The 18866-nt window shown below is 41.7% G+C and overlaps 1 protein-coding gene across 3 annotated transcripts in view; it reads left to right on the forward strand.

Moving 5' to 3' along the window:
- Positions 1-2317: 2317 nt before the first annotated feature.
- LOC109874639 (solute carrier organic anion transporter family member 5A1-like) overlaps positions 2318-18866 on the forward strand; it is a 33824-nt gene continuing 17275 nt past the window's right edge. Inside the window, exons 1-3 of one of the 3 annotated variants that reach the window (XM_020466637.2) lie at positions 2318-2383; positions 2971-4378; positions 18040-18172. In XM_020466637.2, the coding sequence (XP_020322226.1) occupies positions 3388-4378; positions 18040-18172 (1124 nt within the window). In that variant the 5' untranslated portion in view covers positions 2318-2383; positions 2971-3387. Of the gene's footprint in view, positions 2543-2970; positions 4379-18039; positions 18173-18866 lie in introns of all 3 variants that reach the window. The other 2 variants (XM_031810211.1, XM_020466636.2) reach the window with 2 other exon arrangements.

Genomic DNA, 18866 nt, shown 5'->3' on the forward strand with positions numbered 1-18866 from the left:
CAGTGAGCAAAAATCCCAGAACCACACGGGGGGACCTAGTGAATGACCTGCAGAGAGCTGGGACCAAAGTAACAAAGCCTACCATCAGTAACGCACTACGCCGCCAGGGACTCAAATCCTGCAGTGCCAGACGTGTCCCCCTGCTTAAGCCAGTACATGTCCAGGCCCATCTGAAGTTTGCTAGAGAGCATTTGGATGATCCAGAAAGAGAATGTCATATGGTCAGATGAAACCAAAATATAACTTTTTGGTAAAAACTCAACTCGTCGTGTTTGGAGGACAAAGAATGCTGAGTTGCATCCAATGAACACCATACCTACTGTGAAGCATGTGGGTGGAAACATCATGCTTTGGGGCTGTTTTTCTGCAAAGGGACCAGGACGACTGATCCGTGTAAAGGAAAGAATGAATGGGGCCATGTATCGTGAGATTTTGAGTGAAAACCTCCTTCCATCAGCAAGGGCATTGAAGATGAAATGTGGCTGGGTCATTCAGCATGACAATGATCCCAAACACACCGCCCGGGCAACGAAGGAGTGGCTTCGTGAGAAGCATTTCAAGGTCCTGGAGTGGCCTAGCCAGTCTCCAGATCTCAACCCCATAGAAAATCTTTGGAGGGAGTTGAAAGTCCGTGTTGCCCAGCAACAGCCCCAAAACATCACTGCTCTAGAGGAGATCTGCATGGAGGAATGGGCCAAAATACCAGCAACAGTGTGTGAAAACCTTCTGAAGACTTACAGAAACGTTTCACCTCTGTCATTGCCAACAAAGGGTATATAACAAAGTATTGAGATAAACTTTTGTTATTGACCAAATATTTATTTTCCACCATAATTTGCAAATAAATTCATAAAAAATCCTACAATGTGATTTTCTGGATTTTTTTCTTCTCATTTTGTCTGTCATAGTTGAAGTGTACCTATGATGAAAATTACAGGCCTCTCATCTTTTTAAGTGGGAGAACTTGCACAATTGGTGGCTGACTAAATACTTGTTTTCCCCCACTGTAGTTATCTGTAAGGTCCCTCAGTCGAGCAGGGAATTTCAACCACAAAGGCCAGGGATATTTTCTACCTATTGGTATATATTTTTTAAATTACAACAACAAAAAAGCAGACGTAGAATATTCCTTTGAGCATGGTGGAGCAAGTTATTAATTACACTTTGGATGGTGTATCAATACATCCAGTCACTACAAAGATAGAGGCGTCCTTCCTAACTCAGTTACTGAAGAGGAAGGAAATCGCTCACGGATTTCACCATGAAGCCAATGGTGACTTTAAAAACAGAATTTAATGGCTGTGATAGGACAAAACTGAGGATGGATCAACAACATTGTAGTTACATCACAATACTAACCTATATGACAGAGTGAAAAGGAAGTCTGTACAGAACAAAACTATTCCAAAACGTGCATCATGTTTGCAATAAGGCCACCGGCAGACCATGAACAGCTGCATGGTCAAACTGCAAAAAATGTGGCAATGAAATGCACTTGAATGCCTGAATACAATGTATTATGTTTGCGACAAATCCAACAACCTATCACTGAGTACCACTCTTCATATTTTCAAACATGGTGGTGGCTACATCGTGTTTAGGGTATGCTTGTCATTTTACTATCAAATAGTCAAAATAATGATAAACCCTGTGATGAGTAGGTGTCCAAACTTGACGTACTGTAATTACTAATACATTTGGAAAAATGTCTAAAAACATTTTTCACTTTGTCATTATGGGGTACTGTGTGTAGATGGGTGAGAGGAACAAAATCTATTTAATCCATTTTGAATTCAGGCTGTAACAACAAAATGTGGAATAATTCAAGGGGTATGAATACATTCTGAAGGCACTGTATGTACATCACCTGGTTGGGCCATCCTGTGTTCTTCCCCTTATCAGCAGAGGGCATAATTGTCCAGCAGATAACATTATATTTTACAGAACACACAGAAAATACATACCATCCAATAAAGCTGAAAAAATGCGACTATATCATTTATTTTTTATTTTTTTAATAGTATGAAGTGAAGTATAATTTTTTCCGAATGCAACGAAGTCATAGACACGCATGATTGAACTTAAGATAACAGGCATTGCATTTGCCAGACGCAGAAGCAAACTGCGACTGGCAACTGATCACAAGTCGCCATTGACCATTAACAGATGCATGGTCAAGTACTGGGCTTTGTACAATAAGCTGATTCTAGATCTGTTTTTATGGGCAACTTCACCCCCAAGCATTAGCATCACTTCATATGGCCACAGATAGAACAATGAGTTATAAAAATATTTAATATGGCCACACGACACTTCCGCCCCAGTAAAATCGAACCAGTGAGGGGCCTCGGAAGCTACAGAGGCTAGTACTACCCGGGTCGTGGTAAACAACTTCATTCTCTTCAGTGAGTCAGAATGTAAAGCTAAAGACAGGGATGACGAGATTTTTGTCCGGTGCAATTTGATAACGGCCGTCAAATGGGTTTTAAATTGGACCTTTAAATGAAGAATCAAGGGCCCTGCTATTACTTAAAATCGTCAGGTTTGTTAGCGATTGTATATTAATTAACAGCTATTATTAGCTAGCTACAAGCCTGCCACCAGCAGACCAACAGCAGCCGCTCGCCAGTGCTAGCTGCAGTGTTTACCAGGCGACTGTAGATAACGTTAGCTAGCTACTTATTTATGCCTATTTTTTTATGTAGGGGCTGTAATTAAAACTGGTCGACGTCGGTACATGCTAGATGGCCATTCAACGGTGTTTTTAGTAGCATGTCAGTTTTGTATTGTTGTTGAATGTCAATACTGGTTTCATTTGTTCGTTTTCATGTCTAACGTTAACAATTAGCTGCCTAGCTACTCAAAACATACAGATTATGTTACGACAATGACAGCTAACCTTTAGGTGGGACTGGGGAGGTGAAAACACTCAATATGTCTGAAATGTATCACTTTCTTCTTTTTGTAAAGGGGATTCCAGGGGGACCATGTCAACTCTGCCGTGTCATCGACCCAATACCATTTTCTTTCTGTTTGACTCAAAACACCAACATCCTCTACCGACTCAGTTAACGATAGTGATGGTGAGCATCTGCCGCGGCTAAAGGCATGGCAGACAATCTACGACACCAGAGGCCTCGAGCTCCAGAATCAGATGCTGGCAGAGCACAAGGGTTCGCGCGATAACATAGAGGCAGTGCAAAGATAAGCCAACGCAGAAGCCATTATCCCTTATTTTCTCACTTTTATTGGGCCTGGATTGCAGCCCAAAGCTGTTTTTTACTGGATGAAGTGTGTATATTATAGTGTAAGTGGTGTCAGCTATTGAACGCATTGACTATTTAAACTTAACTCTTGTGAATTCAGCCAGCTCATCAACAAAACACAATGGCATCTGATGACCACAAGGAGACAGAGAATGACCTGTCAGAACCCCTTCAAGCGGATGATGAGTTATTGAGTCAGTATGAGGAGGAGGACCCTGCTAGCACTAACTTCAAATCCAAAAGTTTACCTGCTCTGAATGACTCAGGCCAGCAAAGCAAGTCCTTGTTGGCCAAGTCTATGCAGCAGCAGGTGTCAATAATGGAGGAAAAGTCCGCTGAATTAATCCAACTCCCACAGAGGATCAACCTGAACCAACCTCTACCTGAATCCTCCACTAGGACTAATGTTAACTATTCCCCTTCCAGTTCTAGTGTGGTGGGGATGAGTAGTTCATTTAACACGGAGACACAGGTGAGCAAGCCCAGGAGTAAAAACCCAACGAGGCAAGGCTTCCTCACCTCGAGGTTACCCCTGATGCGTTTACCCACTAGGAAATACATTAATGCAATTCTCGAAGACTCTCGCTGTTTTTTATTTTGCATGTGCTACCTGACATTCATCCAGTCACTGATGGTGTCTGGCTACCTTAGCAGTGTCATCACCACCATAGAGAAGAGGTACAGCCTCCGGAGCTCTGAGTCCGGCCTGCTCGTCAGCTGCTTTGACATAGGCAGTCTGCTGGTGGTGGTCTTCATCAGTTACTTCGGAGGCCGAGGGCAGAGGCCCAGATGGTTGGCAGTGGGTGCGGTGTTCATAGCCGTCGGAGCAGCACTCTTCTCCTTGCCTCACTTCATCTCCCCTCCGTACCAAATCCTGGAGGTGAACTCGTCCCGGGGCAACGAGGGCCTGTGTATGAACAACAACGGCAGTGGCAAGGACTTCCTGGATGTGTCTTGTCCCAGAGACCAGGAGGGTAATGAGCACAACCTGTACGTGGCCCTGTTCATCATTGCACAGATACTGGTAGGCATGGGGTCGACGCCCATCTACACCCTGGGACCCACCTACCTGGATGACAACGTCAAGAAGGAGAATGCCTCTCTTTATCTAGGTAAGACGTGAGTGTGTGTGTGAGATGGGGTGTGAAAAGTCCGAAAGACTACACAACGCACCGGAAATAAACTAGGAGATAAAGGAGGAAGGCAACTCGGCTAGCCACCTCTGTGCCAGATTTACTGATTAGGTCTACTGTTTGTGTTCAGATAGAATGTCTCCTACTGCCTTTCCACCTGCCTCTGCCTATACACAAGGCCTTACAATACATTATGACATTGGCTACTTAAACTTTGACTTCAGTTATTCAATCAATCCTTGTCCCTAGATCTTTTCTCTCCAGTGGTCTGAAACAAGGTAAACCTAATTAAGGCCTAAACACTGAAAATAAAGAATAGTTATGATACAGGCTTGTATTCTGTGGTCGCCCATGTGGCTGCCTGGTGCCTGCCTCCAGTACACTCAGAGAAAATAAACTCCACAAAATAATTAGCTCCTGTTTGTGTCCCAAATGGCACCGTGCTCCCTATATAGTGCACCTCTTTTGACTAGAACCCTCTAAAGAAAGCCTTTGACACAGCCCAAAGTCAGTCCCCTTCCTTCTCCTAGACCCAGTCTAACGGTGTTCTCGTGGAAGGCCGGTTCACAAAGGACTGAGCATCTTTGATCATGCGGTCACTTGGTGCCAGCTGTACAATGGCTGGATACACACTGGCCAAGATGTGACAGAACTTGGTCCATCATTTCCTGTCTGGCTAGCTGGAACACGAAGGCTGTGAAGAAGGACAGACTCTGGTCAAATGTAGGGCACTATATAGGGAATAAGGTGCCATTTGGGACGTAGACTAGAGTGGACAACACTAATGGTCTTTGACAGGTCTCTATTCAGTCTGATAGAGCCACAGACAGACAGTTACTCTGAGGACAGGACATAACTCTTAGGTAATGGAGCAAATGTTTATTCGTTGTATGTTATTCACTGAGTTCCAGGAAGAGGGATTTATAGGCTTTGGAAACCAGATAATGAACCTATAGTTAGTCCAAAAAAGGCTAGATAACCAGATGTTCTTTTACATATTAAGAGGGTTCTTACAGTAGCTTTTAATCTAAGATTATGCATACTACTGTGTATATAATCTCAAAACAGTGTGAGATTTTATTGGTACTAGGTTTATTAGGTCAGGTTGTCATGAGTGTGCCCATGATTGACCAACACAATACAACATCATTATTTTCTTGGACTCCATAGGCGAGCGAGTAAACTCCAACTGGAAAATAAAATTGATGACATACGATTTAAGATTATCCTACCAACGGGACATTAAAAACTGTAATATCTTGTGTTTCACCGAGACGTGGCTGAATGATGATACGGATAATATAGAGCTGGCGGAATTTTCCATGCACCGGCAGAACAGAGAAGCTACGTCTGGTAAGACGAGGGGTGGGGGTGTGTGTCCATTTGTCAAAAACAGCTGGTGCGCGATGTCTAATATTAAAGAAGTCTCAAGGTATTGCTCGCCTGAGGTAGAGTACCTTATGATAAACTGTAGACCACACTATCTGCCAAGAGTTCTCATCTATATAATTCATAGGCTTCGATTTACCACCACAGAACAAAGCTGGCACTAAGACCATGCTCAACCAGCTCTATAAGGCCATAAGCAAAGGAGAAAATGCACACCCAGAAGCAGTGTTCCTGTGGCCGGGGACTTTAATGCAGGCAAACTTAAATACGTTTTACCAAATTTTTACCAGCATGTCACATGTGCAACCAGATGGAAAAAAAACCCTAGACCACCTTTACTCCACACACAGAGATGCATACAATGCTCTTCCCTGCCTTCCATTTGGCTAATCTGACCATAACTCTATCCTCCTGATTCCTGCTTACAAGCAAAGACTAAAGCTGGAAGTACCAGTGACTCGCTCAATACGGAAGTGGTCAGATGACGCGGATGCTACACTACAGGACTGTTTTGCTAGCATAGACTGGAATATGTTTCAGGATTCCTCCAATGGCATTGAGGAGTACACCACCTCAGTCATCGCCTTCATCAATAAGTGCATTGACGACGTCGTCCCCACAGTGACCGTACGTACACATCCCAACCAGAAGCCATGAATTACAGGCAACATGCGCATCGAGCCAAAGGCTAGAGCTGCCGCTTTCAAGGAGCGGGAGACTAATCCAGACGCTTAACTTCTTGCGACTATCAAACCCGGATCCGGGAGCGTAATAATAGCCTCAAACGAATTAGCATAACGCAGCGGACATAAATCTTCCTACAAAATCTTCCTATTCATGAAAATCACAAATGAAATATATTGAGACACAGCTTAGCCTTTTGTTAATCATACTGTCATCTCAGATTTTCAAAATATGCTTTACAGCCAACGCTAGACAAGCATTTGTGTAAATTTATCATGGCATAATGCTATGCTAGGCTCTGCTGGCAGCAGACAACATTTTCACGAAAATAAGAAAACCAATCAAATTAAATCATTTACCTTTGAAGAACTTCGGATGTTTTCACTCAGGAGACTCCCAGTTAGATAGCAAATGTTCCTTTTTTGCAAAAATATTATTTTTGTTGGCGAAATAGCTCCCGTTTGTTCGTCACGTTTGGCTGAGAAATCGACCGGAAAATGCGGTCACTACAACGCCAAACTTTTTTCCAAATTAGCTCCATAATATCGACAGAAACATGGCAAACGTTGTTTAGAATCAATCCTCAAGGTGTTTTTCACATAACAATTCGATAATATATCCATTGGGACAATTGGTTTCTCATAAGAAGCGATTGGAAAAATGGTGTACTTTACGCAAGATTTTCTGCGGGAGCCATCATGTGACCACTTGCTAAATGTGGTCCCTTACGGCTATTCTTCAACATAAATGCGTAAAAAAGACGTCACAATGCTGTAGACACCTTGGGGAATATGTAGAAAACGTAAGCTCATTCGTAGTTAATTCATTGGCATGAGTCATTGGCATGAGGCGGTTTCAAAATATGCGGCACTTCCTGATTGGATTTTTATCTGGGTTTTGCCTGTAACATCAGTTCTGTTGCACTCACAGACTATCTTTGCAGTTTTGGAAACGTCAGTGTTTTCTATCCAAAGCTGTCAATTATATGCATAGTAGAGCATCTTTTCGTGACAAAATATCTTGTATCTTGTTTAAAACGGGAACGTTTTTTTATCCAACAATGAAAATACTGCCCCCTAGTTACAAAAGGTTAAAAGACATCCCGCTACGCCCTCAGACGAACAACCAAACAAGCAAAGCGTCAATACAGGATTAAGATTGAGTCCTACTACATCGGCTCTGACGCTCGTCGGATGTGGCAGGGCTTGAAAACTATTACGGACTACAAAGGGAAACTCAGACGCGAGTTGCCCAGTGATGCAAGCCTACCAGACGAGCTAAATGCCTTTTTATGTTCGCTTCGAGGCAAGCAACACTGAAGCATGCACAAGAGCACCAGCTGTTCCGGGATGACTGTGATAATGCTCTCGGTAGCCGATGTGAACAAAACCTTTTAAACAGATCAACATTCACAAAGCCGCTGGGCCAGACGGATTACCAGGACGTGTACTCAAAGCATGCGCCGACCAACTGTCAAGTGTCTTCAATGACATTTTCAACCTCTCCCTGACCAAGTCTGTAATACCTACATGTTTCAAGCAGACCACCATATTCCCTGTGTCCAAGGAAGTGAAGGTAACCTACCTAAATGATTACCGCCCAGTAGCACTCATGTCGGTAGCCATGAAGTGCTTTGAAAGGCTGGTCTCGTGCAAGCTTCAGTGTTGCTTGCCTTATACATTACATTTTTTATTTTTTTAAATATATTTTAAACTGAAATATCTTTAGTCAATAGGTATTCAACTCCTTTCTTATGGCAAGCCTAAATACGTACAGGAGTGAAGATTTCCTTAACAAGTCACATAATAAGTTGCATAGACTCACTCTGTGTGCAATAATAGTGGTTAACAGGATTTTTGAATGATTATCCCATCTCTTTACCCCACCCATGCAATTATCTGTGAGGTCCCGCAGTCGAGTCGTGAATTTCAAACACAGATTCATCCACAAAGTCCAGGGAACATTTTCCAATGGCTTGCAAAGATGGACACCTATTGGTAGAGAGATAAAAATAAAATACACACACTGAATATCCCTTTGAACATGGTGAAGTTATTAATTCAAATACATAATTTCTTTTTGTCACAGGAATGCACCGAATACAACCGGTATACAATTTCACCTTACTGTGAAATTCTTACTTACAAGCCCTTAACCAACAATGCAGTTCAAGAAAGAGTTCAAAAAATTGTAATTAAAAACAGTAACACAATATAATTACGTAACAATAATGAGGGTGTATACAGAGGGTACCGTTACCGAGTCAATGTACGGGCGAGGTAATTTGTAAAGTAACTGCTTAGATAATAATAAACAGCAAGTAGCAGCAGTGTAAAAACAAAGGGGGGGGGGGGGTCAATGTAAATAGTTCGGGTGGTCATTTGATTAATTGTTCAGCAGTCTTATGGCTTGGGGGTAGAAGCTGTTAAGGAGCCTTTCGGACCTAGACTTGGCACTCCAGTACCGCTTGCCGTGCAGTAGCAGAGAGAACAGTCTATGACTTGGGTGACTGGAATCTTTGGAAATGTTTTGGGCCTTCCTCTGACACCGCCATACGCTTTAGATGTATAAATACACCCAGTGACTACAAAGATACAGGCATCCTTTCTAACTCAGTTGCCAGGAGGAAGGAAACTGTTCAGGGATTTCACCATGAGGTCAGTGGTGATTTTGGAACAGTTTGGCTATGGAGTTTAATGGCTTTTTTGTTGTTACTTTTACCCCTTTTTGTCCCCAATTATGTGGTATCCAATTGGTAGTTAGTCGTGTCTCATTGCTGCAACTCCCGTACAGACTTGGGAGAGGCGAAGGTCGAGAGCCATGCATCCTCTGAAACACGACCCAACCAAGCCACACTGCTTAACCCGGAAGCCAGCCACACCAATGTGTCGGAGGAAACTCCGTACACCTGGCGACCGGTTGGGATGGTGTTCTTCAGCGTGCATGCGCCCGGCCCGCCACAGGAGTCGCTAGAGTGTGATGGGACAAGGACATCCCTGCCGGCCAAACCCTCTCCTAACCCAAACGACGCTGGGCCAATTGTGTGCTGCCCCATGGGTCTCCCAGTCGCGGCCGGCTGCGACAGAGTCTGGACTCGAACCAGGATCTCTAGTGGCACGGCTAGCCAGTGCAGTGCCTTAGACCACTACACCCGCTTGGAAGGCCAGATAGGAGGAAACTGAGGATGGATCAACCACATTGTAGTTACACCACATTACTAACATAAATGACAGTGAAAAGAAGCCTGTACACAATAAAAAATATTCCACAACATGCATCCTGTTTGCAATTAGGCACTAAAGTAATAGTGCAATAAATGTGGCAAAGAAATGTGCCTTTTGTCCCTGTTGAGGCAAACACAACACATCACTGAGTACCATTCTTTATATTTTCTTCATATTTTCAAGCATGGTGGTGGCTGCATCATGTTATGGATATGCTTGTCATCAGCAAGGACTAGCGAGTAAAACATTTTTGGGGGGGTTGGATAAAAATAAGCGGAATAGAGCTGAGCACAGAGCTGAGAGGAAAACCTGGTCAAATATACACTGGAGAGGAAAACCTGGTCAAATATACACTGGAGTTGTTTACCAAGACAACATTGACTGTTCCTGAGCTGCCGAGTTTTTTATTTTATTTTAAAAAATATATATATCTTTTACCAGGCAAGTCAGTTAAGAACAAATTCTTATTTTCAATGACGGCCTAGGAACAGTGGGTTAACTGCCTGTTCAGGGGCAGAACGACAGATTTGTACCTTGTCAGCTCGCGGGTTTGAACTTGCAACCTTCCGGTTACTAGTCCAACACTTTAACCACTAGGCTACCTGCCGCCCCAGGTTTACAGTTTTGAGTTACAGTTTTGAGTTAAATCTGGCTTAAATGGCTGTCTAGCAATGATCAATAACCAACTTAATGGAGCTTGGAGAGTTTAAAAAAGAATAATGGGCAAATATTGAACAATCCAGGTGTGCAAAGCTCTTAGAGACTTACCCAGAAAGACTCACAGCCATAATGGCTGCCAAAGGCAATTGTAACATGTATTGACTCAGGTGGTTGAAATCCTTTCATTAATCTTAAAACTTAATCCAGTTTGTCATTACAGAATATTTTGTGTAAATCGTTGAGAAAAATAAGACAAATCAATTTTAATCCCAATTTGTAGCACAACAAAATGTGGAAGAAGTCAATGGGTGTGAATACTTTCTGAATGCAATGTATATATTTGGCTTCAGTTGGTGTCCTCTACATTTGGTCATACAGGCAGTTCTGTTTCAGTTGGGGCTGTGATCTGGGGGGCTGTCTATGGGAAATAAAGCAGATTTGTTGGATAGTTGTAAGATGACAGTGCAGTGTCAGCAGGTTGCCATGACGATGCAGTCATCCCACATTTCATTGTGCCTGACCCTGTGCCGCCAGTCTCCCTCCCTCCCTCCCGCAAGGTCACAGGGTCCCAATTGATCCAGCTGCCAGGCTGAGGCTTGCATAATTTTTCTGTAACATCCGGCCCGTTACGCTTGCATCAATCTCCTTTATGAGTACAGGACACGGACACTAACAGTAAAACACCTCATTTCACCCATCTGAGCTCATGTACTCAGGGCTGTAGAGACACAGAACAGCTCCCTAAGAATATACTGTATGTAATTAATCAATGTATTAATGATAATAATGGACTCTGACTGAATGGGTAGTTGACCACTTTGTTCCCCATTCAAATGAACCACGCTGTCCGTACAGTACAACCAGTTCAAACCCTGTACATGTCTCTGAATCTGCCTTGGTCTAGCTAGGGTGACTGACAGAAGAGCAGTTGGGGAACGGGGTCACTTGTCAACTTTATTGCTCATACAGTCACACGCATTTGTGCCTCCAAAGAGAAACTTTAAAAATTATTTTTCTACCTCAATGCTTACGTCACCCTGTTTTTATTACAGGGCAATTGCATCATGTAGAAACCAACAGGAGCATTTCACATTCAATTCATTCAACAATTTATGAGGACTGCATTTTCACAAAGAGCCAGACAATGATGATGGTGTGTTTCCCAAATGGCACCCTATTCCCTACATAGTGCACTACTTTTGACCAGGGTCCTGGGTCCTCATTTATAAACTGCATATGCACAAAATATACCCTAAAATGTGCATGCGCAAGTTTTCACACACAAAAGGTTATTAAAAATGGCTTAATGTGAGAATGTACTCCACTCCCCGCAGACCTTGTGTGACTTGGTGGTTAAAATATTTAATTGCAATCTGCAAGTAAGTATTTTGTGCAAATGGGGGATATTTTTTAAAAGCTTATTAACTAAAAATTGGAAAACAAATGAACAAGAAAGCAACCATTCTTGTTTTAGATTTTATTTTTTAAAATCTAAATCTTGTAATTCATCTTATAATTAGACAGTCTTTTACCTATTTATTTAATTGTCATAACCATTACAGAATATATTCCTTTTCTGGCCGTAATGGGTTCATATTCCCAAAGGAAAACATACAACAAATGATCATGCGCATCTCTAATTTAATTGGACCTAATTGCCTAGTAAATAGATAGGCTATATGTATTTCAAGTTTTGCGATATCATAGGCAGTGTGGTTTATTATACCTGTATACAGTCAAATTTAATAGCGGATCTTTTACATTGAAGTAGGATTTACAGTTGAAGTCGGAAGTTTACATACACCTTAGCCAAATACATTTAAACTCAGTTTTTCACAATTCCTGATATTTAATCCTAGTAAAAATTCCCTGTATTAGGTCAGTTAGGATCACCACTTTATTTTAAGAATATGAAATGTCAGAATTATATATTTCAGCTTAAAAAAAATTCATCACATTCCCAGTGGGTCAGAAGTTTACATACACTCAATTAGTATTTGGTAGCATTGCCTTTAAATTGTTTAACTTGGGTCAAACATGTAGGGTAGCCTTCCACAAGCTTCCCACAATAAGTTGGGTGAATTTTGGCCCATTCCTCCTGACAGAGCTGGTGTAACGGAGTCAGGTTTGTAGGCCTCCTTGCCCGCCACGCTTTTTCAGTTCTGCCCACAAATTTTCTATAGGATTGAAGTCATGGCTTTGTGTTGGCCACTCCAATACCTTGACTTTGTTGTCCTTAAGCCATTTTGCCACAACTTTGGAAATATGCTTGTTTTTTTTGTCCATTTGGAAGACCCATTTGCGACCAAGCTTTAACTTCCTGATTGTTTTCTTGAGATGTTGTTTCAATATATCCACATTTTTCCATCCTCATGATGCCATCTATTTCGTGAAGTGCACCATACCCTCCTGCAGCAAAGCCCCCCCACAACATGATGCTGCCACCCCCATGCTTCATTGCTGGGATGGTGTTCTTCGACTTGCAAGCATTCCCCTTTTTCCTCCAAACATAACGATGGTCATTATGGCCAAACAGTTCTATTTTTGTTTCATCAGACCAAAGGACATTTCTCCAAAAAGTACAATCTTTGTCCCCATGTGCAGTTGCAAACCGTAGTCTGGCTTTTTTTATGCCGGTTTCTTGCTGAGCGGCCTTTCAAGTTATGTCGATTTATAGGACTCGTTTTACTGTGGATATAGATACTTTTGTACCTGTTTCCTCCAGCATCTTCACAAGTCCTTTGCTGTTGTTCTGGGATTGATTTGCACTTTTCGCACCAAAAGTACATTCATCTCTAGGAGACCGAACGCGTCTCCTTCCTGAGCGGTATGACTGCTGCGAGGTCCCATGGTGTTTATACTTGTGTACTATTATTTGTACAGATGAACTTGGTACCTTCAGGCATTTGGAAATTGCTCCCAAGGATGAACCAGACTTGTGGAGGTCTACAAAAAAAAATTCTGAGGTCCCACTGGAATTGCGATAAGGTGAATGATAAGTGAAATAAATTATATAAGTGAAATATCTGTCTGTAAACAATTGTTGGACAAATTCCTTGTGTCATGCACAAAGTAGATGTCCTAGCCGACTTGCCAAAACTATAGTTTGTTAACAAGAAATGTGTGGAGTTGTTGAAAAACGGGCTATAATGTCTATAATGTCTCAAACCTAAGTGTATGTAAACTTCCGACATCAACTGTATGTATGAAGTTAAGTTTGCACGAGCCCAAGTACATCAGAGACTGCCCCTCCCTACCTTCATGCTATGCTCAAACACCCCAACCTGAGTACTCCACCTCAGGATTCTTGGCCCTCCCACCCGTAAGGGAGAGCAGCGCCCCCTCAGCCCAGTCCAAGCTCTTCTCTGTCCTGACACCCCAATGGTGGAACCAGCTTCTCCCTGGAGCTAGGACAGCAGGGTCCCTGCCCAACTTCTGAAAACATCTGTAACCCTACCTCTTCAAACAGTATTTTAAATCATCCTCCTCACGTTGACCCATGAACCAGCACTTGCATTTGACTACCACTCCCCTACTTGCTATGCTTGTGATATGTGGTTGTCCAACCTAGCTATCTTAAGATGAATGCACTAACTGTAAGTCGCTCTGGATAAGGTGACAAAAATGTAAAATTATTTATATACAGTGAAATATCTTTCCTGCTTGCTCTGCCCAATAATGCAGTAATAAAAGATAAAGAAAAAAGTCAAAAAAACAAAAAACACCCGAGAAATAAGTGTAAGTACTGTTATTGCATTCTTTATGGTTGCCTGCCCAACCATATTTAGTGCCTTCAGAAAGTATTCATACCCCTTGAATTTTTCCACATTTTGTTAATGCCTGAATTCAAAATGGATTAAAATGTATATAATTTACACACAATATCCCATAATTACAAAGTGATAACATGTTTTTTGAAGTGTATTGAAAATGAAATGATCTCATTTACATAAGTATTCACACCCCTGAGTCAATACTTTGTAGAAGCACCTTTAGCGATTACAGCTGAGTCTTTCTGGGTAAATCTCAACGAGCTTTCCACACCAGGATTGTGCAATATTTGTCCATTTTATTATTTTCTAAATTCTTCTAACTTTGTCAAATTGGTTGTTGATCATTGCTAGACAAACGTTTTCAGGTCTTGACATATATTTTCAATTAGATTTAAGTCAAAACTGTAACTCAGGCAATCCGTAGCATTCACTGTATTCTTGGTAAGCAACTCCAGTGTAGATTTGGTGAATTCATTTTTCAGTGTCTGGTGGAAAGCAGACTGAAACAGATTTTGCTTATGCTTAGCTCCATTCAGTTTCTTTTTAATCCTGAAAAACTCCCCAGTCCTCACCCATTACAAGCGTACTCATAACATGATGCAACCACCACTATGCCTGAAAATATGGAGAGTGATACTCAGTAATATGTTTGGCGCAAATCCAATACAACACAACGCTTTGTATTCAGGACATAAAGTGCATTTCTTCCTTCTTTTCACTGTCAATATTGTTGACCCTTCCTCAATTTTCTCCTATCACAGCCGTTAATCATGGTGAAATCCCTGAGCTGTTTCCTTCCTCTCCGGCAACTGAGTTAGGAAGGACGCCTGTATCTTTGTAGTCACTGGGTATATTTATACACAATCCAAAGTGTAACTAATTACTTCACCATGCTCAAAGGGATATTCAGTGTTTGCTTTAAAAAAAATGTATACCCATTTAAAAATAATTTGCCATTCTTTGTGAGGCATTGGAAAACCTCCCTGGTCTTTGGTTGAATCTGATTTTGAAAATCACTGCTCGACTGAGGGTCCTTACAGATAATTGTATGTGTGGGGTACAGAGATGAGGTAATCATTCAAAAATCATGTTAAACACTATTATTGCGCACAGAATGAGTCCATGCAACTTATTATTTAACTTCTTAAGCACATTTTTACTCCTGAATGTATTTATGCTTACCATAACCAAAGGGTTAAATACTTATTGACTCAAGACATTTCAGCTTTTCGTTTGTAAGAATTTGTAAATAAACATAACTCCGCTTTGACATTATGAGGTATTGTGTATGTCATTGACCCCCAAAAAATCAATTTGATATTCAAGCTATAACACAACAAAATATGGAAAAAGTCAAGGGGTGTACATACTTTCTGTAGGCACTGTAGGTTGGGGGAAAAGTTGACGCAGAAAATTGAATTCAACAAACGTTCTGCTTACAGGTCCACGACAATTTGCCATTGTTTTGTCTTTCAGAAACGGACACCATCCTTTTCCAGATAAAGCACAAATTAAAGATTAGAACGGTAGCTTAAGTAAAATATGGGTAGGCTACAGTATTGCTGTGCGATAGGATCGTGACATCATTGCCTATTTAATCCCGGGGTCTATACCAAGGCAGGACATATGAACCCAATAATCTATAGATAAACTTAATATTGTACAACAATTTGTCTTTTGCATGCCAAACCACACGGAAAAGACGCCGTTAAAATGTGCGCACAAGATTAGAGAGCATCAATTCACATACACTGCGTAGCGTATGCCAATTTATATTGTCATGATGTTAGCAATGTAGCCCTTGTGAATTATTGTTTTGTGTTTCTTTTGACTAACTTATATGTCCTATGGGATCCACCGTACCTGTTTTCTGTTATGAGTGTGAGGCGAGTTGTAGCTAATACACCCGAGCAGTTTATAAAGAATTCAGCTAGTCTCGTTATTTCTATGCTGAGCAAAAATATTAATGCAACTTGTAAAGTGTTGGTCCTATGATTCATGATCTGAAATAAAAGATCCTAGAAATGTGCCATAGTCACAAAAAGTGTATTTCTCTAAAATGTTGTGCACACATTTGTTTACATTCCTGTTAGTGAGTATTTCTCATTTGCCAAGAAAGTCCATCCACCTGGCAGGTGTGGCATATCAATAAGCTAATTAAACAGCATGGTCGTTACACAGATGCACCTTGTGTTGGGGACAATAAAAGGCCATTAAAATGTGTGGTTTTGGCATGCAACACAATGCCACAAATGTCTCAAGTTTTGAGGGAGCATGCAATTGGCATGCTGACTACAGGAATGTCCACCAGAGCTGTTGCTGGATATTTGAATGTTCATTTATCTACCATTAGCCGCCTCCAACGTAATTTTAGAGAATTTGGCAGTATGTCCAACCGGCCTCACAACCGAAGACCACTGGGAGTATTTCTGTCGTAAATAAAGCTCTTTTGTGGGGAATAACTCATTCTGATTGGCAGGGCCAGGCTCCCCAGTGGGTGGGCCTATGGCCTCCCAGGCTCACCCATGGCTGCGCCCTTGCCCAGTCATGCGAAATCCATAGATTAGGGCATAATGAATGTATTTAAATTGACTGATTTCCTTATATGAACTGTAACTCAGTAAAATCTTTGAAATTGTTCCATGTTGCGTTTATATTCTTGTTCAGTATACGTAACAGTATTCTCTCTTGAATGGAGTTCCTCGAGTTTCCCAGCTGCCTTGGCTATATGCCTGTGCTCGAAATCAACAACGGTAGGGACAAAGTTATTGTTTTCAAATACTGTATGTATTATTGGCACTGGCAGCTAAACTTATCAACACTAAATCGACCCTTTTAACTATACAAAACAATGCACAAACAGTCTATTTTCTGGCAGTTTATCCGCTCACTTTACAGGCATGACGCTGTTGACGGCATTGACGCTCGCAGCCCATCTGTTTTTTGCCATTCACTACCGTGCATTCTAATTCCAGCGTGTACACACGCTCTTTTGTGTTTCTTTTGATTTGGCCTTAATACCAATAGTTCCAAATTATACAGCAAATAAAGGTTTATAAATCAATATGTTTATCTTTTTTCAGAAATGGTACACACAGACATTTTTGGCGAATTTTACACAATAGTTATAAATGAGGCACCTGGTCATTAGGCTGCATTTCCATTGAGGATTCTGCTCGTAACAAGCCTTTAATGTCACACTCCTGATGGAAACACAATAACACTATAGATCACATTAACATAAAACACTGGTGTTGGGGTGAGCATGGAGAAGGGTGGGAATAGGGTGCGCTCCTGCTGCTGTGTGTCTGCATCGGAGCCTGTTCTATAACGGGTGCCGCAAGCAAAAATAGTACTCTGCTCAAATAAGAGATTGGGCCTGCAACTTGGCCTCAAGGCCTTGGACAGGAACCCATGTCCACACAATCAGCTGGGGCTCACAACTTCCTGTGTTTTGCTGCCACACTGAGTCAGGAGGAAGACTGCTTGGTGCATGATGTGATGGCACAAAGTATTAAGCAGTTTTGTGGGTGTGAATTGCTGGATGATACAGAAAGGGAAGGCCTAGCCTGTGTCTAGAAATGGCACCATATTCCCTCGATAGTGAAGACGTCAAAAGTAGTGCGCTTCATTGGGAATGGGGTGCCTTTTGGGACGCAGCCCTATCCACTTCTGGCTGAGGTCTTTGAGGATATCATGTTCATAGTAGCATTAGCACCATTAGATTGATGACGTTGCCCCCATTTGGGTTCCGGTCAAAAGTAGTGAACTATATAGGGAATATGGTGCCATTTGGGATGCATCCATACTCTTTATTCTCTGTTCTCTTAGCATTCCAACTCTTCTTATCCATTCTCAACATGTACATTTGTCCTTATGCCTCACATCATGTATTTATTTCTCTCTGCAGCTGTCATGTACGTGATGGGAGCCCTGGGTCCGGCTGCTGGGTACCTGATGGGAGGAGTTCTCATCGGCTTCTACGTCGACCCCAAGACTATCGTCAACATCGATCAGAGCGACCCTCGCTTCATTGGCAACTGGTAATGTTCCAGACTTTTCACTGAATATGTTAAATGATGCGATTGAATAGAAATGTTAGAGAGGCACATGCGTGTACCGATAGGACGCATGGGGAGAGAGTATCTCAGTTTTGTATCAACAAGACTGTGGTTATATAAAGAAACCAGACATCACATAAGCCTTTTAAAATCGATATATCAAAATCATCATGTAACCAGGAGAGAATGGAGCGGTCAGTTATTTACAACTGTGAACCAATCTGTGGCTAAAGCAACACTGCGACTCAAACCCAACAAGCCATGGCTTCCCTTTAGGGCCGTCTCCACCCCCCAAAAAATCTTGGTCAACCGAGAATAGCCTGTTCTTTCGACCAATCGAATAGTCCATTTTTAAACATGTATTTTACTACATGTAGACACACCCTGTGTCTATGTGTTTAAAAAAGATCAACTATATGCACTGAGCTTGTCTGATGCTTTATGAGCGCTGTTTTATAAAATAAGACACACAAATGACTAGGGGGAGTCCGACCGCAATTGATTTGGGTTCAGACTTGCTGTGGTAAAAAATAAACACAGACTGTGTGCATTGTCTTATAGCACTTTTTGACTGAAAAGTTCTGTTACCAAAATCCCTAATTTGTTCAGGAAATAACAACCTTTGCTCTCTTTACGTGACAGATGTATGCATTAGCATGCACGTGACCAATAGGGC

This window comes from Oncorhynchus kisutch, linkage group LG30 (genome assembly GCF_002021735.2).
Source record: "Oncorhynchus kisutch isolate 150728-3 linkage group LG30, Okis_V2, whole genome shotgun sequence".
In the NCBI taxonomy this organism is placed as follows: domain Eukaryota; kingdom Metazoa; phylum Chordata; class Actinopteri; order Salmoniformes; family Salmonidae; genus Oncorhynchus; species Oncorhynchus kisutch.